At 38.3% G+C, this 25,869-nt stretch overlaps 1 protein-coding gene across 1 annotated transcript in view; it reads left to right on the forward strand.

Annotated features, from left to right (window-relative positions):
* SLC35G2 (solute carrier family 35 member G2) overlaps positions 1 to 20,942 on the forward strand; it is a 61,634-nt gene extending 40,692 nt beyond the window's left edge. The window contains exon 3 of the mRNA XM_077130420.1: positions 19,546 to 20,942. Within this exon, the coding sequence (XP_076986535.1) occupies positions 19,563 to 20,801 (1,239 nt within the window). The 5' untranslated portion in view covers positions 19,546 to 19,562 and the 3' untranslated portion in view covers positions 20,802 to 20,942. The remainder of the gene's footprint in view (positions 1 to 19,545) is intronic.
* Positions 20,943 to 25,869: the final 4,927 nt, after the last annotated feature.

Below are 25,869 nucleotides of genomic sequence, written 5' to 3' on the forward strand. Positions count from 1 at the left end.
TTATTCACAGTTGCCAAAAGAGGGAGGCAACTCAAGCATCCATCAACTGATGAATGGATAAACAAAATGTGGTATATACATATGGTAGAATATTATTCAGCTGCAAAAAGGAACGAAGTTCTGATGCATGTGACAACATGGATGAAACTTGAAGACATCCTGTGGAGTGAAATAAGGTAGACACAAAAAGACAAATACTTCATGATCTCGCTGATATGAGCTGACACAGAGAGCTGAGAGCTGATATGGAGAGCAGACACCTGGACACCGATGTTTGGAGATGCTTGGACATAGAAAGTCACTGGAATCAGAAGCTGAATGCAACACAATCTGGGAGCAAAGGACCAGGAGATGTCAGCCATGTGCCTTCCCAGCTAATAGAGAAACCACAGATGTGATTGGCCTTTCTTGAGTGAAGGTATCCTCTTGTCGATGCCTTAATTTGGACATTTTTATGGCCTTAGAACTGTAAACTTGTAATTTAATAAATCCCCTTTGTAAAAGCCAATCCATTTCTGGTATATTGCGTTCAGGCAGCATTAGCAAACTAAAACAGTCTCTAATACAAAAATTTAAAAATAAATAAAAAATCAACTGGCTGTAAACGTGAGGGTTGATTTCTGAACTCTCAATTTGTTTCCATTGGTCTATATGTCTTCCCTTGTACCAGTACCATCCTGTTTTGATTACTGTAGCTAGCATTGTACTAAGTTTTAAGATCAGGAAGTATGAATCTTACTACTTTTTCTCTTTCAAGATGGCTTTGGCTATTTGGGGCCCCTTACCCTTCTTTATAAATATTTTTTTAATTAAAAAATACATTTTATTGACAAAATGATACTTGCACATTAATAAACATCCAGCAATCCAGAAAAATATGAAAAGGACTGCAAATGTCTCCAGAAATATAATAATCCAGACATAACCAATGTTAATACTTCCTTCTATAGACCTCTCTTTTTGTCACCCCCCCCCCACACTCACACACATGCATGTGCTCACACACACACACATGGAACCATTATATTGATTATTTTCTCTAATCTCCTTTTCTCATTAGAAAAAATATTGTGGGCATCTCTTCATGTTACTGTATCTACACACACCATTTTTAATATATGTGTTGGATTCTATCATTTGTCCTAATTTATTTGAACTATTAATTAATTTTTTGGTTATTTCCCATATAGAAATACTTGGGTTAACACTCTTGCAAATACATCTTTAAAAACATTCATTCCGTCAGATAATTTGTAGACATAAAATTGCTGGATAATCCTCCCACCTCCACCAGAAGTAACAACAGTAACAACTATATAGAATTTTGTGTTAGCAATTCTCTTGTTTTCCTTTATAATTTGCCCCATTTGTATTTATTCCTAAATGCCCATGTAGATTTTTTTTTCCTGTATGGGCAGGCACCAGGAATCGAACCCAGGTCTCTGGCATGGCAGGTGAGAATTCTGCCTGTTGAGCTACCATCTTGATGCCCATGTAGAAGTTTCTTTAAAAAACTTTTTTTTTTTTTTGTTATGGGCAGGCTCTGGCATGTAAACAACTTTTTAATAGGGAAAACTTAACTATTCTCCTTTATAATGTATGACTTTTGCTTCATGCTTAGGAATGTCCCTTTCATCTAAATCTATAGTCACTGTATTTTAGTGTCAGATTCTATTTTGCCATTTAAGCGTAAAAATAATCCTGGAATTTATCCATTTGATTTAGAAATTGAGGTAGGGATTCAACTAATTTTATTTTTCCAGATGGCTAGCCAGTTGCCCCAATAGCATGGTTTTCAGTTTATTATTTTATTGCAAACACATCTGCTTTTATTTGTGGTCTCACATCTTTCTTATCTTCTTCTCACAGATGGAATTTCAGATTACTGTTTCCTGCCTTTCACTTGAAAGCCACTTTGTCTTTTTCCCGGACTGATCATGGCCTTTGTTTTGATGATAAAGGGGTTTAAAGCAACCATTTCTACTTTGGCATCCACTTTTTAAAATTTAAAGCTGTTTTATTGAGATAAATTCACACACCACACACTCCTTCTAAAGTATACAGTTAATGTCTTTTGATAAATTCACATAGTTGTGCATTCACCATCATAATAAATTCTAGAGCATTTTCACTTTCAAGAGTGTTCACTATGTTATACAGTCCCCTGTTTCATCCTCTGGCTTTCCTTCTAGTGGCATACATGACCTAGGCTTACCCTTTCACCTATATATCATCACCACTGTTACTTAATACTCACTATAAAGTGCTACCATCACCTCTATCCCTTTTCAAATGCTTACAATCAACGCTGTCTTCCATAGTGGCTGAACAATTCTACATTCCCATCAACAATGAATAAGTGTCTTATTTCTCCACATCCTCTCCAACACTTGCAGGTTTTTTTTTTTTTTTTTTTTTTGTAGTGGCCATTCTGGTAGGTGTGAAGTGATATCTTGTAATTTTGATTTGCGTTTCCTTAATAGCTAATGATGTTGCACATCTTTTTAGCCATTTATATATCTTCTTTGGAAAAAATGTTTATGTCTTTTGCCCGCTTTTAAACTGGGTTATTTGTCTTTTTATTGTTGAGTTGTAGGATCTCTTTATATATCCTGGATATTATACCCTTATTGGATTTGTGGTTTCCAAATACTATCTTCCATTGTGTAAACTGGCTTTTCACCCTCTCGATGAATCCTTTTAAGCACAAAGGTATTCAGTTTTGAGGAGATACTATTTATCTATCTTTTCTTTCATTGCTTGTGCTTTGGTTGTCAGGTCTAAGAAATCACCTCTTATCACAAAATCCTGAAGATGCTTCTGTACATTTTCTTCTAGGAGTTGTATGATTCTGGCTTGTATATTTAGGTGTTTGATCCATTTTGAGTTCATTTTTGTTTATGTGTGAGAGAGGGGTCCTCTTTCATTCTTTTGGATATGGATATCCAGTTCTCCCAGCACCATTTGTTGAAGAGACTGCTCTGGCCCAGTTGGGTGATTTGTAAGCCTTCCCAAAAATTAATTGGCCATAGATGTAAGGATTTGTTTCTGAATTCTTGGTTCAATTCCATTGGTTAATGTGTCTATAAAGATAATGCAAATACCATGCTGTTTTTACCACTGTATGTTTATAATATGCTTTAAAGTCAGAAAGTGAGTCTTCTGTCTTAATTATTTTTCAAGACTTTTTGGCTATTCATGATCATTTACTCTTTCAAATAAACTTGGTAATTGGCTTTTCCAGTTCTGCAAAGTAGGCTCTTGGAATTGAATCTGTAAATCAATTTGGGTAGAACTGACATCTTAATATTTAGTCTTCCAATCCATGAACATGAAATGCCTTTCCATTTATTTAAGTCTTTGATTTCTTTAACAATGCTTTGCAGTTTTCTGTCTTTAAGCCCTTTATATCCTTGGTTAGATTTATTCCTAGATATTTTCTTCTTATAGTTGCTACTATAAATGGAATTTTTTTCCTGATGTTGTCTTCCATTGTTCAGTAGTAGAGTGTAGAAATACTAGTTTTTTTTTTTTGAATGCTTATGGTGGGGGTCACATTTCATTCTTTTTCCATGTGAACATCCCATTATTGCAGCACCATTTGTTGAACTTTTGTTTGTTTTTGGGAAGTGCATGGGTGTGAATGAGTGTTGATCTTGTATCTTGCCACTTTACTGATTTTATTTATTAACTCTGTGAGCTTTTTGTGGATTTTTCAGGATGATTTCCTTATATAATATCATGTTATCTGCAAATACGGAAAGTTTTACTTCTTTGTTTCCAAATTGGATGCCTTTGATTTCTTTTGCCTTGCCTAATTGCTCTAGCTAGAACTTCCAATGCAGTGTTGCATAAAAGTGGTGACAGTGGGCATCCTTGTCTTGTTCCTGACCAGAGAGGAAAAGCTTTCAGTCTTTCACTATTAAGTATGATTTTAGTTGTGTGTTTTTCATTTATGTTCTTTCTCATATTGTGGAAGTTTCCATCTATTCCTATTTTCCTAAGTTTTTTTTTTTTTTAATCAAGAAGGGGTGCTGGATTTTGACAGGTGCCTTTTCTGCATCAATTGAAATGATTGTGGTTTTTTCCCTTCATTCTGTTAATGTGGTGTATTATATTGAATGATTTTCTTATGTTGAACCACCCTTGCTTATCTGGAATAAATCCCATTTGATCATGGCCTATAATTCTTTTCATGTGTTGTTGGATTTGATTTGCTAGTATTTTGTTGAGGGTTTTAAAATCTATATTCATAGCATATATTGGTCCATAATTTTCTTGTGTATCTGGCTTTGGTATGATGGATATGTTGGTCTCGTAGAGTTAATTAGGATATATTGCCTCTCTTCAATTTGATTTCGATGTATATGAATTACTAAGACTTGTTCTGAGATCTAAGATGTGGTCTATCCTGGAGAATTATCCATTATGCACTTGAGAAGAATGTACATTTTGTTGTTGGGTGAAGTGTTCTATTCATGCCTGTTAGGTGTAATTAGTTTAGAATGTTGTTCAAGTTTTCTATTTTTTGTTGATCTGTGTTGATGTTCTGTCTATTGTGGAAAATGTTGTATTAAAGTTTCCTAATATTAATGTAGATCCATCTTCTTCCTTCAAATTTGTTACTGTTTGCTTCATATATTTTGGGGCTCTGCTTTTAGGAGCATATATATTTATACTTGTTATGTTTCCTTATGGGATTGACCCCTTTATCATTGTGTAATGACCGTCTTTGTCCCTGGTGATAGTTTTTTCTCAAATGCAATTTTATTGAGATATATTCATTCACCATACAATCCATCCATAGTACACACAATCAGTGGTTAACAGTATCATCACATGGTTGTGCATTAATCACCATGATCGATCATAGAACATTTGCATCAGAGAAAGAAATGGAAGGAAAAAAGAAAACCTCAAACATCCCATACCCCTTATCCTCACCCTTATTGACTTCTAGTATTTCATGCTATCCAACTGAAAGACTTAAAATAAAGGGCAGTTAACTAAGACAGTGTAGTATCATCAGAGATAGATATATAGATTAGTGGAACAGAATAAAATATCCAGAAGGAGATCCATATAAACATGGGCAACTGAATTTTTTTCTCTTTATAGCTATACAATCGTTTTTGAAAGATCAGGGCTGCTAGATTACAACTCACCAATTTCTGGCATTTTTTCTAATTATTTTAAAGCAACTAAAAAGAAATACTTATGAGTCAATAGTCATAATCATTTGTTAAATCTAAATTTCTCCTTTAAACCTCCTCCCTCTTATTTAATCATTTTCTCAATCTTCAGGGATATCTGAGCAATGACCATTTTAACTTCTGCATGCTGGAAAGGGGTGTTGACCTTATGGAGTGGAGGTATGAAACTGGTTGATGTTCTGGGAGAGACTGCTGTCTCTGAGTTTCAGGGCTTTTCTGGCATAGGCACAATCTGGAAACCTTAAGTTTCTGAAAAAGTAAACTTAATAGGTAAAAAACTTAAGAGACTTACATAGAGCCCAAGGTATTCCCTGGGCTACCCTTAACACATATATTCATGTGTTTGTGTTGTCACTCAATTCCCTGAGTTTTCAAGAATACTGTTGGTTGGGGCTTGACATACTGTGGCGATTTAAATATCTGACTGAAGCTCACATAAGAGTAACTTCCAGAATTACCTCTCAACTCTATTTGAAATCTCTTAGCCACTGAAACTTTATTTTGTTCCATTTCTATCCCATTTTGGTCAAGAAGGCATTGTCAATCCCACGATGCCAGGGCCAAGCTCTTTCCTGGGAGTCATATCCCATGTTGCCATGGAGATTTATACCCCTGGGAGTCAAGTCACACATAGTAGGGAAGGTAGTTAGTTTGTTTGCAGAGTTTGCTTAGAGAGAGGGGCCATATCTGAGCAACAAAAGCAGCAGAACCGTCTTGAGGCATGGTTATAAGTTGGTTTAGCTTCACCATTGTGAGTTGGTTTAGCTTCATCATTGCAGAGACAAGGTTCATAAGGGCAAGCCTCAAGATTGAAGGCTTGGCTTATTAAATTGAAAGTCCTTAATACTTGAAAGAATATCAGAAATTCCTCAGGTGGGGAAGATTAATAGTTCTACATTTTCCGCCAGTCCCTCAAAAGGACTTTGCAAATACTTTTTAAAATTTCTGCCCCAAATACTATGGAATGTATCAGGGTATTACCTTAACCTGTATAAAATAACAGGATCTGCTCCCTATTCTGGTTTGCTTGTAATTAGGTTGTTTACATAAACTGATCTGACAAGTTAAATTTGATAGTGTGCTACAGAAAATTTATATTTCAGATAAAATAAACATTTCTTCTTTTGTTCTCACACAGAAGTTGAAGTTTTGAAATACAGACAATATCATACTTTACCTTGTATTCTAATTTACCTTTGTCCTAACCAGATCCACTTCATTCATATCTCTAATTGAAGTCTGATCTCTTTTTCAGCTTCTTTAACAGTTGCTGTATGGCATAATGCTGGTTCTCAACTCCATGGTTTCTGCTGAGAAATCCACACATCGTCTTATCAAGAATCCCATGTGTGTGATAGATCTCTTTTCTCTTGCTACTTTCAGATTTCTCTTTGTCTTTGACCTTTGGCAATTAGATTAGTAAGTGGCTTGGAGTAGGTTTATTTGGATCTATTCTGTTTAGGGTATGCTGTGCTTCTTGGGTGTATAATTTTATGTTTTTCATAAGAGATGGGAAATTTTCAGTGTTTATTTTCTCCATTATTCTTTCTGCCCCCTTAGCCTTCTCTTCTCCTTCTGGGTTACCCTTAACACATATATTCATGTGTTTGTGTTGTCACTCAATTCCCTGAGACCCTGATCACATTTTTCCATTATTTTTCCTATCTTTTCTTTTGTGTGTTGGATTTCAGATCTCCTGTCCTCTAGTTCATTAATCCTTTCTTCTGCCTCTTCACATCTGCTGTTGACAGTCTCCACTGTGTTCTTCATCTCTTCTCTTGTGATTTCCATTCCCCTAGGTTCTGCCATTTGTTTCTTCAAGTTTTTGAGTTCTTCTTTATGGATGCCTATTCACTTCTTTATATCCTTCATGTCTTTTGCTTTATCTTCCTTCAACTTGTTGATTTGATTTAGCATGCTTGTTTGAACATCTTTAATTAGTTGTTTCAACTCCTGTATTTTGTTTAAAGTGCTAGTTCGTTCCATGTATATGTTTTTCCTAGACTTATAAATTTTTAGTGGTGTTGAGGCATCTGATTTCCTTGAAGATCATTATCCTGAAAATCATTTTCACTCTTTTACCTAAGGTTTTCTTCTCGGTTGGTTTTATTCTTTATCTCTTCTTTGGCATTCAGTTCAACTTATTCTAGATCTCTAGCATAGCCTCTGTTTAACTGATCAGAATTTTTCAGCTGCTGTTTTCCTGGTTCCTTTTTTTGAGTAGGGTCTCCCCAGATATGATCGACCCCAATCACATTTTTCCAAGATAAGGCAGCCTAGGGCTCAGGAGGAGGGTGTAATCAGCATCAAGTTTCCCTGAGGATGAGACCCATCAGGTTGCCTGACTTTCCTGTGGAGCCTCTAGACTCCGTGCTTTTTCTACCCTGCCCAGCAGGTCGTGCTTGTCAGCCCACAGCTCTCCACCTGTGGAAAGTGGTGTAGAGCCTTTAATTATCAGTCTGCCAAAGGCATGGTTGAGACAGAAGCTGAGGTGGAAGGCAAGCTTAAGGTGTTTCTGATTCTCAGCCCCAGGGGTCTGAAATCTCTGAAGGAGGACCCACTTGAGCTGGGGAAAGATATGCCCTTTAGGAAATTATCTCCTTCACTTGTTACTTTGTCTTTCAGACCTATCTTAACTGCCACTGCCTGGGTCAGTGCTGACAACTGAAAATGCCTGAGTCTTACTCTAATGAGCTACTTAGAATACTTTAAAAATTGAAAAAAGAGAGAAGAAAAAGAATTAAAATAAAGTCCCTTTCAGAGCCAATCCTTAGCCCCCAAATTTCACCATTAAAGAGCCACAATTTCTACCCAGCTCTACATGCCTCTTTTCTTGGGGGTTGGCCAACTCAAAGGTTCTCCATTTTTGTTTTTTATTTCCCTTCATTAGCCCCATATCCTGTCTGCTGGGAGAGACCACAGGCTCACTTTCCTGCATTCTCTGGGTTTATCTGGGTGCAGAGCTTCTATCAGTAGTCCAAATTTGTTAATAAAACTGCAGTTGAAGTTTGGCTGAGCTACCCTCCTTTGCTCCCAGTAAAGAATGCTTCTTTTTCACATAGGGAAGTATTTCCAACAGCTTGCCATGCCAGTGGTGGAGGGGTGCTAGCCTCTGCAGTTTGGCAGCTTTACTTACATTCCCTGCTAAGAACCCAGCCCTTCTGCCTGTCCCAGACTGGTGTACAATGCGTGTCCCATCACAGATATCCCCCAAACAGTAGTTCTAGACAGTTCCTGGCTATTTACTAGCTGTTCTAGAGGACTTACTAAATTCCATAGCTCCCTAACAGTCTGAAGAACTCCCTTCAGCATTTTTTGTAGTGGCAGTCTAGTGGTGTTGAGCTCTCTCAACTTTTGTTTATCTGGGAATGTCTTAATCTCGCTCTCATTTTTTAATAGAATGTCTCACCAGATATAAAATCCAAATTTGATGATGGTTTTCTCTCATTGATTTAGGTATTTCAGTGCAGTTCCTTCTTGCCTCCATGATTTCTGATGAGAAATAAGTATTCCCTCTAAGTGGACTCCCTTGTACAAAACACAGTGCTTTTCTGTTGCAGCTTTCAGAACTCTCTCCTTGTCCTTTTGCATTAAATAGTTGATCAGTATGTGATGGGGTGTATTTCTGTTCATGTTTATCCTATTTTGTGTTCTCTAGATTTCTTGGATGTGCACATTCATGACTTTTGCTATATTTGGGAAATTTTTTTCACTCTATAATTTAATGGGTTTGCAGTAATATACTTTTGTACTTTTTACTTGCTGTTATACCATTTTCAAATTGATGTACGGTCATTGTAGTTATCATTTAAAATGGATAGATTGTATTCCACACATTATTTACATAACTGCCCTCCCATGGAATTGGTTGATCCTAGCCCCCCCAAATTTGGGAATTTTTGACATTATTTCTTTTAATAATCTCTTTTTTTCCACCTTTCTTTCTCTATTTCTTCTCCTTCTGGAATTCCCATAATGAGTTTATTGCTATGCTTGATGGTGTCCCACAGATTTCTTAGGGTATTTTTGCTTTTTAAATTATTTTTCCTTCTTCTCATTCTGACTCTTTTTAATTGTCTTGCCTTCAAGTTCACTGATATTTTCTTCTGCCTGCTATGATATGCTGTTGAAACACTCCTGGGAATTTTTCATTTCACTTATTGTGTCCTTCAACTTCAGTAGTTGTTGGTTCATTTTTAAAATGTATATCTTTTTATTGAGATTCTCGTATTGATCATTCGGTGTTTCCGTGATACTCTTTAGTTCTTTCTCAGTATTTTCCTTCAGCATATTAACTTGGTTTTATTGCTTACAGACACTCAAGGAAACTGTTAACTGTTTTCCTGATATCCTATAGTTCTTTTTTCTGTATTTTCCTTCATTTCTTTGAGTATATTGAAGATCATTTTTGGAACTTTTTTTTTGCATGGGCAGGCTCCAGAAGTCAAACTTGGGTCTCTGGCTTGGCAGTTGAGAACTCTGCCACTGAGCCAACTGTTGCACTGCCAGAAGATCATTTTTTAAGAAACCTTTGTCCTTTATGTTCATAGTCTGGTCTTCTTCACTGATGTTTTCTGGAGTTTTATTCTTTTCATTTGGATAGGTCATCATCTCCTGTTTGTTTGTCTGGTAATCTCTTGCTGCATATTATACATTTTAATATTTTAAAACATTAACACTAGTGTTTGTTTCCTGAGTTGTTTGAGTTTGTATCCAAGTAGTGATATCCAAAGTTTCCTTGAGTGTCTGTAAGCAATAAAACCAAGCAAACCTAAGCCAAAAACACCTTTTACAGTATTTGAAAATTGGTTTTGCTTTGGCTGATGCTCTCCTTCAGAGTTCAGCTCTCCTATCAGGAGGGTCATGCCAAGGAGAGTGCAAAGCGCAATTTCCTTACTATCTTTTCTGGCCCATTTCTTATCTTGGTCTTGTGCTTGCTATTTGAATGCCTTAGAAGTTCCCGTTTACAAGAATTTGAATGCACCCTCTACTTTCCAGGAAACACACCTGGTTAATTTCATTCAAGGACAAAACTGTTCAGACACATTGGAGATAACAGGTTGTCCCTGGGTAGGCTCTTCAGGTGTAAGAACCTATCAGTTCTTTTTAGATATTTAATTGAAGCTAATGTTACTCATAAGTATCAAATATCACATCAAACCACTATATAATAATCAAGTTCACCAGCCAGATTTATATCTAAGGCTTTGTCATGGTCAGGTTCATGTGTCAACTTGGCCAAGTGGTGGTACCTGTTTCTCTGGTTGGGGAAGTGCTGGCCTGTCTGTTGTGATGAGGACATTTCATAGAATTAAATCATGATCACATCAGCTGCATCCACAGCTGACTCCATTTGTAGTCAGCCAAGGGGAGTGTCTTCTGCAATGAGTGATGCTTAATCTAGTCACTGGAAGCCTTTTAAGGAGGATTCAGAAGAGAATCCTGCTTCGGCCGGTAAGCCTCTCCTGTGGAGTTCATCCAGACCCTCCATCAGAATCGTCAGCTTCACAGCCTGCCCTGTAGATTTTGAACTCTGCATTCCCACGGTTCCATGAGACACTTTTATAAATTTTATATATGTGAGTGTTCCCTGTTGATTCTGTTTCTCTAGAGAACCCTATCTAATACAGGCTTTTTACTGCTTTAAGGGTGGGTTTTGTGACTAAAGAAAGAAACTCTTGTAACCAAGTGGCATTTGCCCTAGGCACCATAAGGGGATTGTCCCAAGATTCCTTCCAAAACACTAGTAATGTCAGTGTTTATTTTCTCACCCATAGCAAAGAAGTGGTCTTGGGCTTATCCGTCGTTCTGGGATGTAGCTTGGGAAACAGTCCCACTTTTGGGCAGTAATAATGGTTTCAGGCTTGCCACACCAAGTTCTGGCCATTGTTCAACCAGAAACCAATCTATAAATCCTTTTATAGATAGTTGCCTGCATTTTGGGTTGAAATATTTGTAGTCAGGCAGGATGAACATCTGGTCCTACTGTAGCAAGTTCTCTCTGCTCAGCTGGACTTCATCTAGGACAGCTGAAGCAAACACCCCTGCTTTGGAGGGCACCTCCTCATATGACACCTTGTCAGGAGAAGCAATGAGACTGGTTAAGAGCCCTTGTTTCTATGCGTAGGAGGAGAAGAAGTTGGGTTGGAATATTCATCAGAACTTTGAGGAGGTAGTAGAGAGTTGTGCACTACTTGTCTTTCATGAGAGAGATATCAAAACACTTAGAAGTGTTAAATCATTAAAGAGACAAACTGATTGTGAAGAAAGTTTAGTGAAAATATCCCAACAGTTACCATTAGAACTCTTTTGCTAGGTGCATGGGTAGTTCAGTGGTAGAATGCTCTCCTTCCATGCTGGAGACCCAGGTTTGATTCCCGGACCATGCACCGCCCCCACCCCCCCACCCCGAAAAACAAAAACAAACCAACTCTGTTGCTTAAAATAGACATAGTCATTACTCTAGTTGATAGCAGAGTCAGAATTCAAAACCAAAATTTATGACTTAAATTTTCTTACCTTTAGAATAATTTGTTTTTACCCTTCTCCTCTTAACTAATTATTACATGTTTAAGGTCCAAATTCAGGTGTCCGTTCTACCTGGAGACCTTCTGTAATCACCCATATTTGGGTTGATTCCCCTTGTGTGTGTTCCATGTTTTTTGTATTTGCTTATATTATTCACTGTTTAAAAATTAAATTTGAAATTATTTTTTTATCTCCTTCACTGGTCTATAAGCTCAGTACTGTCAGGAACCATGTTTGTTTTTGTATTTCTAGAGTCTAGCATAATGCAGGGCATAAACCATCTCGATTAATATTTATTTAACTGAATTGAAAGACTTACATGTGCAAAATATAAGAATGAAGAAAGATTCCAGGTTCTCTTCAAGAATTATATTCAAGAAAGTCTGGTATTAAATGAAAACTAGAGAGATTGAAGAAAAACTTTTTGTGTCCCTTTATTATGAGAGTATTAAGAAATGCTGTAATTGATCTGTTAGAGACTAATGCATTGGCAGATATCAACAAAAACTGCACAATTATTAAATTACTAAATAAATGAATATATACCTACAGTATGTTGAAAAAACTTTTCTCTTGCCGCAGAATTAATATCCAGGATCCCATAATAGAGGACAAAATATTCCACTTTCAAAATCCCAGTCAGCCAGATGTCTTCCCCTAAGAGGCCCTGCAACCCCAACTATCACCTGAGACCATCTCTCCTTACATACTTTAAAATACTGGGGAGGGTAGTGAGATGTTCCAATTGCAAGTTGTCACTTGTACCCTAAAACTTAGTGGTTTAAAATAATCATTTTATTATCTCTCATGGTTTATTTTCAAAGATTAGAAATTTGGGAAGGACTTTGTTGGGTGATTTGGGCTCAAGGTCTCGCACATATTTGAAATTACATGGGTGGCTGAAGTTGTAATAGTAGAGGGCTAGAAAAACTGGAGGCCTGCCAGGGATTTCTCTCTCTTCATGTAGTCTCAGGACCTCTCCATGTGGTTTCTCTATGGGCTGGTTTGCGCCTCCTTATATCATGGTGGTCTCAGAGCAGTCAGTCTGCCTACCTGGCAGCTCAGGGCTCCAAGCCCAAGTGTCCAGCTAAGAAGGGGGAAGCCGGATCACCTTTTATGACCTAGCCTCGGAAGTCACATTGTGTTGCTGTTGCTATATTCTCTTGGTTGAAACAGTCACAAAAGCCTACCTAGTTTCAATAGGAGGGACATAGATCTTACCTCTCTAATAATGTTAAACTCACACTATTTAAAACAACAACAACAACATAAATATATATGGGAAGAAAATGAAATATCGAGTTGCCCTACAACCCAGTAATACCAATAATTGGTATATACCCAGAAAAGCTGAAAGCAGTGTCATGAACAGACATTTGCACATTGATGTTCATAGTGGTACTATTTATAATCACCAAAAGATGGAAACAATCCAAGTGCCCATCAACAGATGAATGGATAAATAAAATGTGGCATATATATATACAATGGAATATTATGCAGCAGTAAGACAAAATGAGGTCCTGAAGCTTATGACAACATGGATGAACCGTGAGAACGTAATGCTGAGTGGAATAGGACAGACACAAAAAGATACATAATGTACGAATTCACTATTATGACTCTGGTAAAAAACTCAGCGGCTTACCACATAGAATATAGGAGATTTAGAGGTACACAGAAGCTAGAGATGGGTGAACAATTACCCAGTGAGGTTGAACTTATATGTAAAAGAATACATAGAAGTGGTGGTAGTTCATTAGTAGGGTTATAAGTGACATTGCCATATTGAAAGTGAATAGGATTGAAAGGAGTTGTATAGAGTTATATATTCCACCAATTAACTCTACAATTACAAGAACAGTTCTTGCACAAACTATTTCAATGGTTTGATCTTGTACAAAGGGTCAACAATAAAGGGAAATGGGACAAAACTAATACTGCATGCTATGGCCTATAGTTAACAGGAAGACATCAACAGTACCACAATAATACCAGGGGCAAATAATTGGGGGAAAGAGACAAGTGATAAGTAGAGGTTTCAGTGAGGCTGTGTTTATTCATTCTTTGTCTCTTTGGACCAATGAAAGCTGTCTAAAATTGAGAGTGCTGATGATTGTACAAGTAAATGAGGATACAGTAAGATATGGATTGTTTATTTTGAATATCATCCATGATGCCCAATAGTTGGAGGGCGTCGAGGGGTACAATGACTGAGAAGCAGAATGGTGCATTGTGATGTACACACATGATGGAATATTGTGCAGCATAAAAAGCAACGAAATCATGAGGCATGCAATAAAGTGAATGAACCTTGGGGACATTGTGTTGTGCAAAATAAGCCAGAAACAATATGACAAATATAGTAAGGTCTCTTTTAGAAAATACTTTTAAGAAAATTGGAGCTTAGATTGTAAGAACTTATAGCAGTCACACTTAGACTGAGTTGTAATTGTATTTCTAGGTTCTGAGATTCTGTGGTATACATGTATAAGCCAGTAATTCCCTGGAACTTTGGGTACTTCCGTGACACCTAAAAACTCAGAGCTGGAGTTTTACAGCGCTGAAAGTCAGCATTGCTACATACAACCACTATTAAAGTAACTGAAAAAAGAGGTCGGGCTTCAATTAGAGATAAAAACGAAGCTGATCTAGTTGAGACTAAGGTAAATCAAAATACAGAGCAAAGGATGATAGTGTATGTATTCTAGAGCTTCACCTACTGAATGAGACAAAAGGCAGAGGTTTGTTGTGTTTAGAACCCAATCTCCTGTAACACACGACCTAAATCAATCTGTCTGGATAGCTCATTTAATAACCCAAACACAGGTAGCCCAGAGTGGGAGCGAGGCCTTGTAGTTCTGTATAGCTTAAGGTAATACCTGGATACATCCCAGACTATGGTGGGCTGGTAATTAAAAAGTATTTGTAGAGTTCCTTCAGTGACTTGAGGAAAAATATGCAACTACTAAACTATCCCACCTGGGTAAACCCTGGTACTCTCTCAAATGTTCGGGACTCCCAAGAAAATAGGCCAAGCCCTTGATTTTGAGGTTTTCTCTTATGAAGCTTTAAGCTTAAGCTCAATATTGCTAATTGCTACAGTTTGCCAAACCCCAACCAACATGATTTCTGTTAACCCTAAAGAACACCGAGGGCTCTATCTGAGATTCTACAAAAGTTTCACACACTAAGTTTACTTTTCAGAAACCTCAAACCTTCAGTTGGTTCCTAGGCAGGTAAGTCCTGAAACTCAGAGGTGCCAGCCTCTCTAAGAACATCAACCAGTTCCATCCCCCTACCCCATATTGTTGACATCCCTTGTCAACATGAAAAAGTTAGAATAGGCAGACCCCAAATATCCCTATAGATTGGGGGAAGGATCAAAGGAATAGGAGGAGTTATAACAGAGAAGATAGGATTTAACAAATGAGTCTGACTGTGACTCCTTATATAGGTATTTCTGTTTAGTCTCCAGTATCTTGGAGCAGCTAGAAGGAAAAACCTGAAGCTGTGGAACTGTAACCCCTAGCAAACTATGAAATCTGTTCTATTACTATTTGTTAAAATGTATTTTAAAATTTATTGCTCTTTTGTATATATGTAATATCTTACAATAAAAAATGTTAAAAAAAATGTATGGGAGATACTAGCTTAGTGGCCATCTTTGGAAAATACAGTCTGTCCCAAGGACATATTGTCAGTCATGCTTTTTTGGTTTAAGGATAATATTATGTTTTTTTTTATTTTAATGAGGCAGGGGAGATGGATGTTCCGCCCTCAAGTCAACTGAGGGCAAAGGTTACCAGATCATTACTTGGAGAGACCAGGTGTGCTTATCATTCCCCAACTGGAAGTTTGCATGGACAGCATATTTTAATTTGCCCTTTGCTTGCTTGAGCAAAAAGAAAAGAAATTGGAGAGGAGGGGCATCATAAGCAGCTTGTACACTCTCTGTTTGGAGTATCAAGGATATATGGTTTCCTGGGGCCAAGTGAATATTGTAGGTGCCTGCTGAAGAGGGCTGTCTACCAGGCAGGAAGACCAGGCAGCAGAAATCTGTGGGCTGTATACCCCAGGGCAGGAGGCTGTCTCGCTTCAGAGATTTATGCACTGGGGAGGCCCTACAGAATTTACTACAGAGTCTGCAACAGAGAGGGAGTCATTGACAGAGAAACAGCAACACAGAATTACAACGTATAGCAGAGTTAGGGATCAACTGAGATGCAGAACCAATAGGAGATTACAAGGAACTGCTTATGAAATTGAGGGGACTGGATAGGCAAGTGTGAAGTCTGTAGGGTAGGCAGTCAGGAAGAGAAGATCCCAAGCAGATTGAGACCCCATGAGCATAGGCTGATGCTTGTCCACAGGCTGTAAGGAAAGAGATCATCAGCAGGTTGGAACCTCAGGGTCATGACCTGTTTGGAATTGCTGAGGGCAGGGAAGGCCTAAGCCTCCTTTAAATGGGCTTGTCTGACAAGGTTAGGCCTTCCCAGGAATCCTTTTGATTAATTTAATCAACTGATGAAGAACCTCTGTCACATCTGAAAAATCCCTAGTTTAGGTGCCTAGATTAGTGTTTGATTGAATAAAACGAGGACTGCAGTTCAGTTTAGCTAAGTTTATTCGTAAAAAGAAATCACACAATTGCAGCCAGTATATGAGATATTTTCCCTTTCCTTTTCTATCTTCCCTCTGCCAATACACTAGAGAAGCTAGACTGTAGAAGTGGGGGATAGAGGTGGCGTTCCAGAGGCAGACCATGCCCTCCCCCCACCTCCCCACCCCCACTCCCTGGTAATCTCCAGAGAGAGAGAGACTCCAAAGAGAGAGAATGGGAATTGTAAAATAGCACAGCGTATCCTTTCCACATCCGTGTCCCAAAGTTATGATTCTCGTCTGCTTTGGGAAGAAGAAAGCCTTGATGGATATAAGACAATTTTTACAATGGACAGCAAGTGGGAAGTTATGGAATCTCACTTACATGCCATTAAGATACTTGCTGGCCATCAGGGAAAGCAGATTTGACATAGCAAATCTGCATGCAGTGACTGGAGACAAAACCCTAGTGAGTTGAGACTGCACAATAAACCCATTATAAAATGTAAAACATGTAACTTGGCACATACTGTGATCCTATAAAGACTATGTGCCTCATCAGACACCCATTTTCTTCTTTAATCAGACTCTAAACACTTACTGAATGTTTGCTGTATACCTAACATATATGTGCGATAAGGATTTCATAAATAAAGGATTTGTTTTTTCTCTATGCTTATTGAAATTGGAATAAAAAGACTACTGCGGATGTTCAATTGAGGAAGAAAAAAATTGCTCTATAGCAGTCAGAGATGGCCTGTTTCTAAGAGACAGGATTTGGACTGGTCCTTAATGGATGGTCAGTGTTTAGAAACTTGGGGCAGAGGGGAAACAAATGAGGAAACAAATGAGGGGAAACAAATTAAGGAAATATGTACATATGGGAAGGGAATATAAGGAGGGCACTGGACTGAGCAAAGTGTGTGTGTGTTGGGGAACTAAGTATTGATAGGGACTAGTTTGGGAGGGGAGCTGAAATTCAATGAAGTAGTCAGCCGGACATCATTGTAGGTTCCCGAATGGGGAAAACTTAAATTTCTTTTTTTTTAATTTTTTAAAGATAGATCAATGTGACAATGAATTATATATGGATTTTCAAGAAGGACTAGGATGCAGTCACAATATTCCAGACAGGAAATTACAGTAACCTGATCCAGAATCACAAAGTTAACTACAGAATTGGAGGTAGGGGGAAGATCAGAAAAACATTTCAAAGGTACAAAGAAACAACAAAATTGATGACCAGTAGATGCAGGATGGTAGAATTCCTTGGTTTCTTGCTTGCGGGACTGGAAAAAGGGTGTTATCACCAACAGAAATGAGGAAGTTAAGGGAAGGAAAAACTATTTTGGAGATCAAAACTATTAATTCAGTTTAGGATTATCAAAGCTGAAGTCAGGGTTTAAAGTGGAAATATTTAGGTAAAAAAGTTGGAAACAGAAAAACCAGATTAGTTTGATAGTGGTATACAGGAAGGATTGCAAATGGGAGGACCAGGTTAGGAAACGGAAGGACTTCGAGGCACAGCTGGTAGGTTTTTGTTGTTGTGGTGGTTTTGTTTTTTATGACTACTTCAAATTCAAGGTAGTGTCATTAGAAGAGAAAGGCATTTACAGGAATGGAACAGTTGGCTATCCAGATGGTGTAAAGAACAAAATGGGTTTTGATTTCTGGACCTTGGTTTAAGATCCTGGAACAAATGAGTTTTTGGCAAGGAATAGGGAGTATGTCAGTAGGACAAAAATAGGTTTGGCTGGTGAACCAATGACCTATATAAGAGAGCCTTAATTATTTTCTTTTTTTGAGGGGGGAGGGGAATAAACATTGTGAAGGATAAAAGAAACTATTCTTTGAAAGAAAGAAAAAATAGAAGGAAGTGAGGAAGGAAGAACTAGAATGGAATCAACAAATACAGGTATAAAAGAAAGAATAACATTGTAGGAGATACCCATGTTTTATACCAGATAATCAGAGGTGACAGTCTAATTTATGGCCTATTTTAATAGAGGGTTTACTATATGTCAGCATTGTGCCAAATTCTTTATTTGCACTATCTCATTTAATTCTTACAACAATCTTAACTTTTTTTTTCACTCAACAATAGGTAGTAGACATATTTCCATGGTAGTTAAGATCTACATTGCGGTTTTTAATGCATTTACAGCATAGGATTCCATTGTATGACGGTTCATTGTGCATACATTTCCCCACACTTTTTGTATCTCTTTATCTTAACTAATAGATGAATATTTTATTTTTAATTTAATTTTTTACAAAACGTAATCACGATTCAAAAATAACAATATAAAAATACCATAAAATGGTTTTTTATCCCCACTCCTGTTCCCTCTTTCCCACCCCAATCACTATTAGTTTCCTCTGTATCTTTCCACAGTTTCTTTGTATTATGCAAGCAAATGCAAATGTATATTATTTTTTCCTTTCTCTTTTTTTTTCTTTCACCAGGAGGTAAAATGCATGCCGTGATCATCTCTTTAGGGTAAAATCTTGGAAGTATTCCTGATTTAAAGGGTAGTCTCAATTAAAATCTTTTTTTTTTTCAATTAAAATCTTAATACATATTGCCCAAGAAAGGTTGTACAGTTTATACTCTCATCAACAATACATAAGTATTATTACATTTATTTTATTCCTTTTCTAATTAAGTGTATTTGAATATTTGGAAATTTATGGGAATTTCAGAACAAATTTACTGTAATTTGTTATATAAGGCTAACTATGGTATTACAAAGAATTGATTAAACAAAAGGCTTTCAACTTATCTATTTATAATTTACAACAGACAAATAGATACAATGAGGAGGAAAGGTGTGATGTAAGTTATTTATTTTTCTGTGTTTTTTGTTGAATGGGTAAGGAGAAAGGTGGGAATGAGAAGATGGAAAAGTATCAATTGGCGAAGTAAAGATAGGAAATAGATCTGAATGAGACAAAGAATAAGCAGAATGAGAAACAGGGGCAGATTAAAGATGGGAGTGAAAAGAGAGTAGACAATTTCATTGGGTTTCGTCCATCTAAGGTACATTGCAGACCATCTCTTCCTATGACTTCATTTTTAGATTCCTGTTTATAATTTCTACTTTTTATCATTCAATTAGTACATATTTTTTGTTATAATACAGATTAAAGCTATATTTTTCAATTGAATATGTAAACTTATCTCTCTTTTTTAAAAAAACAGACTGATTATCTGAAGAAATGGATACTTCTCCCTCTAAAAATCGTCCAGTTAAGAAACGGGTGAAAATACATCCCAAGACAGTGATGGTGAAATATACTTCCCATTGTCCCCAGCCAGGGGACGATGGATATGAAGAAATCAATGAAGATTATGGAAATTTTATGGAAGAAAATCCAAAAAAAGGCCTGCTGAGTGAAATGAAGAGAAAAGGAAGAACTTTCTTTGGATCCACGGATACCCGACCTCCACCCACAGAAGACCCAATGGCCAATGAGATTGGACAATTCCAGAGCTTTGCAGAAAAAAATATTTTTCAATCCAGAAAAATGTGGATAGTGCTGTTTGGATCTGCTTTGGCTCATGGATGTGTAGCTCTTATCACTAGGCTTGTTTCTGATCGTTCTAAAGTTCCATCTCTAGAACTGATTTTTATCCGTTCTGTCTTGCAGGTCTTATCTGTGTTAGTTGTATGTTACTATCAGGAGGCCCCCTTTGGACCCAGTGGATACAGATTACGACTCTTCTTTTATGGTGTATGCAATGTCATCTCTATCACCTGTGCTTATACATCTTTTTCAATAGTTCCTCCCAGCAATGGGACCACTATGTGGAGAGCCACAACTACAGTCTTCAGTGCCATCTTGGCTTTTTTGCTTGTAGATGAGAAAATGGCTTGTGTTGACATGGCTACAGTTGTTTGCAGCATATTAGGTGTTTGTCTTGTTATGATTCCCAACATTGCTGATGAAGACAATTCTTTGTTAAATGCCTGGAAAGAAGCCTTTGGGTATACTATGACTGTGATGGCTGGACTGACCACGGCTCTTTCCATGATAGTATACAGGTCCATCCGGGAGAAGATCAGCATGTGGACTGCCTTGTTTACCTTTGGTTGGACTGGGACAGTCTGGGGAGTTTCTACTATGTTTGTTCTTCAAGAACCCATCATCCCACTAGATGGAGAAACCTGGAGTTATCTCATTGCTATATGTGTCTGTTCTACTGCAGCATTCTTAGGTGTTTATTATGCTTTGGATAAATTCCATCCAGCTTTAGTCAGTACAGTACAGCATCTAGAGATTGTGGTAGCTATGGTCTTGCAGCTTCTAGTGTTACACATATTTCCTAGTGTCTATGATGTCTTTGGAGGGGTAATCATTATGACTAGTGTTTTTGTCCTTGCTGGCTATAAACTTTATTGGAGGAGTTTTAAAAGGAAGGATTATCAAGAAATACTAGACTCTCCCATTAAATGAATACCTGATTATCTTGTCAATGTTGAATTATTATATGTACACTGCCATTTTAATGTTCACCTATAAATGTTTTTGTGTTGTAAAATTCACAGAGTGCTATATAACATATAGGTAATATATACAGATGCAGAAATATTTATTCTAACCTAATATATTCAAATACAAATATTAAATATGTGAAATATCACTGGTGTCTTTATTGTTTTTAACAAAAACTTTGGGAGAAGAAGAGCATTAACTTTCATCATTAAGGAATACAAGCCTTGAAAAAATGACCCCTTTCAGATCTACAGTCTGAGCATTCAAAAAGTACAATAATTAAAAAAAAATTTTTTTTAAAGTAGAATAATTTTTATGTGCAGTATTCTACAAATGTTTAGCAACAATCCTTCAATATTAAAAATCTTCTGGGTGGGCCACGGTGGCTCAGCAGGTAAGAGTGCATGCCTGCCATGCCCAAGGACCCGGGTTCGATTCCCGGTGCCTGCCTGTGTTAAAAAAAAAAAAATCTTCCTTTGTGAATAGTACGCTAAAAGGTGAAATATTGAATATCAAGCCCTATTTTGTCATCTACTTGCATTAGAAAACTAGATAAGACTGGAGTAAGGGAACTTGAGTTGAGGCAAGAAAGAGGGAACAAGGAAAGGAGCTAGGTTTTCAATGACAATGACTGTTGTCCTAGATTAGAACAGGATACTGGTCTTCCCCTTGCTGTGGCCGCGTTAGGCAATGCATTAGGCAATGCATTAAGAAATGGAGGGAGGGAGAAGGCTGGATTCCTGCCAGCCCTACTTAATCCATGCTATTTTGTACTTGACTGTAGGAGACCTTATGTTGGGGCAGGGCGCCTTCAGCTGTATATCTCTCTTCCAAAAATGCCCTTTCTAATTTTGTGGCAAGTAAAGGCACTCCTTAACCCTGAAAAAGATAGTAATAGTAATCATAGTATTGCAAAATTTATATGAGTCTTTTAAAATGGATCTAAAATGTATAAAAGTATATAAGGTAGTATTTTCTTACTTTGGGCCATTATTACTATCTTAGCACAAATGTTGATATGGCACTGGTAATTATTGTCTCTCAGCTCCAAATTCACTCATCTATACTTTGCTCGTTGATGGCTTAGACTCTGCAAGCTACATTTTTCCTTTGTCACCTGGTGTTTCACTATGTTCCACCAATAATGGGCATTAGAGGGAGCCGGGAAGGCAGAGAAGGGACTTCCTCCTTTTTGTTTGCTTGCAGTTCCGGTCATTGTTACCCCAGCAATAAGCAATAATCCTTTCCGCAGGAGCAGCAATTGGTTCCAGACTTGAGTTTCTTTCGGCAACCCCCAAACTAGCTTCCTATCCCTCTCAGAAACAGAAGGACCAGTGGGACAGTTTCCCTCCTCAAGGTTCTGAGCTCCAGCTCAGTGGGGCCATTCCTCTAAGCTTCTAAGGCCTGATCGTCCAACCTCTTCTTTTTCAGAAGTCTGAGGAGTGGAAGCTTCACCCTGTACTTATCACCTGTGAGCTACATCAGTGTTTCCTTTTTGCTTTATTAGTTGATCTACACCCAATATTAAATACTCTCTGTTATCCTATCTTGTAATCACTAAATACTCTGTATGGTCTTATCTTGAGATGGTTATGTCTTCAAACCTTCTCCAAAGGAATACAGCCATTGGTAGTATGTTTGTGCTTTGGGAAAATGTCAACATTCAGATTTTTCAGGGATTACTAGACATTGGATCTCAATAGAAATTACCCAAATTGAAAAACATAAAGAAAAAGTTGAAAAAAGTGAACAGAGCTAAGTATACTTAGCTAAAATGCCTAGCTAAGTGAAACTATAGTCCCAGAAGAGGAGAGAGAAGAGAATCAGGTAGAAAACAAATTTGGAGAACTACTGGGCAAAAATTTTCCAAATTGATAACAAACAAACAAACAGCAACGTACAGATCCAGGGAACTCAGTGAACCCTAGACAAAATAAACACAGGGAGAACTGCACCTAGAAACATCATAATTTGCCAATAAAGAAAGATCAAGGAAAAAATCCTAAAAGCAGCCAGAAAAAAGAACTAGGACATACAGAAAAATAATAAGAACTACAATTACAGTCAACTTAGATACAGTGGAGGACAGTCAACAATGGAATGACATTTAAACAACTGAAAGAAAGCCCTTTGATGGCTTCTCAATGCCTATAGGGTGAGGTGTAAGGTCTTTTACTTAACAAGATCTTCAACGACCTACCTTTGATTACATTTCTAGTCACCCTCTGTTCCAGAAATACTCTATTTTTAATCCCCCTTTTCCCCCCCTACAGGACCCTCTGCATGGAATGCCCTTCTCTTTTCTGCCTAGTTAATTGACCGACTAGCCTGATCACACAACTTTGCTGCCTTTTGACTTTATGTCCCTCTGGACATATCTATTGTATTTACTGCATTAATGCCATATTTGTATGGCATTCTCTGAAATGGATAGAGCTCCTTTAAGGCAGGGACTGAGCTTTAAATTTCCAGTACTTGTTATAGTACCTACTACAGTGTGGACCCTCAATCAATGTGTGTAGAACAGATTCCCATAAAAGTATGAAAATGTTTAATTCAGACATTGTTTAGTTACCAGGGTCTACTAACTTTGATACATCACAGTTGAGCCTATGATTAATTACTTACCTTTGCTGATAGGGCTTTTTTGGTCTAAACATTCCTGCCTGTTGGTGATGCTATCATTCTCTCTAATAATTTATAACTATAAGCTATCTATAGTTTCCCAGGAAAGGCTTTGGAACATGGAGGCTCATTTTTCCCTTCCTTGTCTTCCCAAATCCTTTTGGATTAATGACATGAGTCACCTACCTGTTTTTGTTTCTAGACAGTTATCTGCCCATATCCCAAACCCCACCTTCAGTCCACAAGTCATTAGTCTTTACCTAAATTTTGTTGTTGTCTAATTCTGGCTAGTCCCTGTTCCACTGAGCCATAATTAGCAAAGATGATTCCTGTTTTTGGTTCGCATTCCACTGACAGAGATAAGCCATGTGCCTGTATATGTTTGGAAGTAGGGGAGAGTGTGCAAAAGGTGGTCTCTGGGACAACTCCCTCCTTCTAAGTACACCAAACTGAAATTTTCATAGATGATTTTCTGCCTAACTATCCTTTCTCTCTATGCTTTCCTCTTTCATTTCAGTTTTCAATAAGAAAATTGGCTGTTTTCTTATTTTTCTACTTTGACTCTTTTTCATACATTTTTTCAGATATTTTTAACATTCTTAGTAAGAATGTGTTATGAAGCAGACTAAAGGAAAAAGTTAAGTTTATAGGGAACTGACACCCTTCTATGAAAAAGCAGATTTAAGCTCTCTCCCTTCCTTGCAGCTGTTGCTTCTATTGCTTAAATAACTGACATACAAGTTAAGAAATCTGTGAAAGGTCTGCTCAGATTACTGGCCCATTCAAAAGACAGATTCCCTTAACAAAATTAAATTTAAATGTATGACTCGAGCATATTTTTTTCTGGGATTATCTTCCCTGCTTCAGATATCAGTATAAGCTACCTGAAGGTTAGGATTCTATTTTACCAGTTTTTGAATTTACACCCCTCTCCCCCTCCTCACGTGTTAAACACGTAACTAGAATTGAATTGAGTCAGGTCCTAACAGTTTGCTGTGTGATCTTTTGGACAAATCATTTAACATCTAGATAATCATTTCTACACTTCAAAAATGAGAGAATTACTATCTCAAGCTATAAACCTTATGAGATCTTTTAATAAGTAAGAATAGCATGACATGATAACGCAAAGTTACTCAGACCCTTAGAACAAACCCCAAATTCACTTGCATTATTGATTCGGTTGCTCATAATGGAATGTGGCTACAGAGTAGCTGTTGGCCAGCTGTGTTTCACGGTCTACTTGGCGCAGCCAACTTGAGGCCCGGAAGTAACTACAGGCGATTTGTGCTTGACCTTGTGATTCCCCATATGGCAGGCAAACCACATGCATACATCAGCACGCAAACGGATCATTTTGTAGTTGAATCGTTAAATACAAATAACTGCCATGACCCTGGGATTTAGTCAGGGACAGGATTAAAGGAGGGAAAGATGCATTAACGCCTTAAACAAATATTTACCGCTGTCTTTCATGTGCCCTGGGGAAAAGCTGAACAGACACTGACATAGTTCCTGACCTAAGGGAATTTACAGTTTAGATGGGAACAAGGACTACAGTTCTGTTGGGAAACGGATCTGCAATCCGAGAAAGGTAACGTAAGCCTGCAGGCTTCTCGGAGGAAGCAACACTTAAACTGAGCAACAAAGAGAGGGAGCAGGGAACTAGGCCGATGTCGCCGGGGGCTGGGGAGGGCCTGCAGGGCTGGGGGAAGGGGGGGAGAACTAAATACTGCCTACCCAGCAGGTGGCCGGGACTGGCCACGGAGAACGATTACCCCAGGCGAGACTGGAAGCTGCCCTTCCAAGGCCCTCAGCGCCAGCTCATTTCGGCTTATGGACCAAATATAAGCATATAGCTTGCATTTTTTTCCCCTCCCATGTACCTATTTCCTAGCCCTTTTGCTCGCTCCCCGCCCCCAGGAACCTTCAGCTGCCAAGATCCTCAGGGACAAAATCCAGGGAGGAAGTAAATTCTCAGAGCAGCTGGGGCTGAACTCCACAAGCAGTGACTTTTTGCAGCGGAGTGGCTCTGCGGGCGCTGAGCAGCAAGGCTCAAAATCGTCAGCTGCAGCAGCCGGGGAGCAGCGGCGGAGAGACTCCGACCCAGCGCAGCCCACCCGCTAGTCCTCTGGCCTGTGGTCGCAGCGCAGCCTCAGCTCCCGCCACGCCCACTTCAGCGCTTGATTGACAGCTCGGCCTGCTCAATCCTAGAGCGGCACCAACCACCGTCGAGGGAGGGGCTGGAGAGAAGGGAACGGGCGAGCCTATCAGGACCCGCTGGGAGAGCGAGGTTTCCTGTCGGGGCGGATCCGCCGGTAAGTGCTCGGCCAGTCGGCGCCGCCGCCCGCCCACCCGCCGGCCGCGCGCGCTCCGCCCCCGCCCCGCCCCTCTCCCAAGAGCT

Source organism: Tamandua tetradactyla, chromosome 15 (genome assembly GCF_023851605.1).
Source record: "Tamandua tetradactyla isolate mTamTet1 chromosome 15, mTamTet1.pri, whole genome shotgun sequence".
Lineage (NCBI taxonomy): Eukaryota > Metazoa > Chordata > Mammalia > Pilosa > Myrmecophagidae > Tamandua > Tamandua tetradactyla.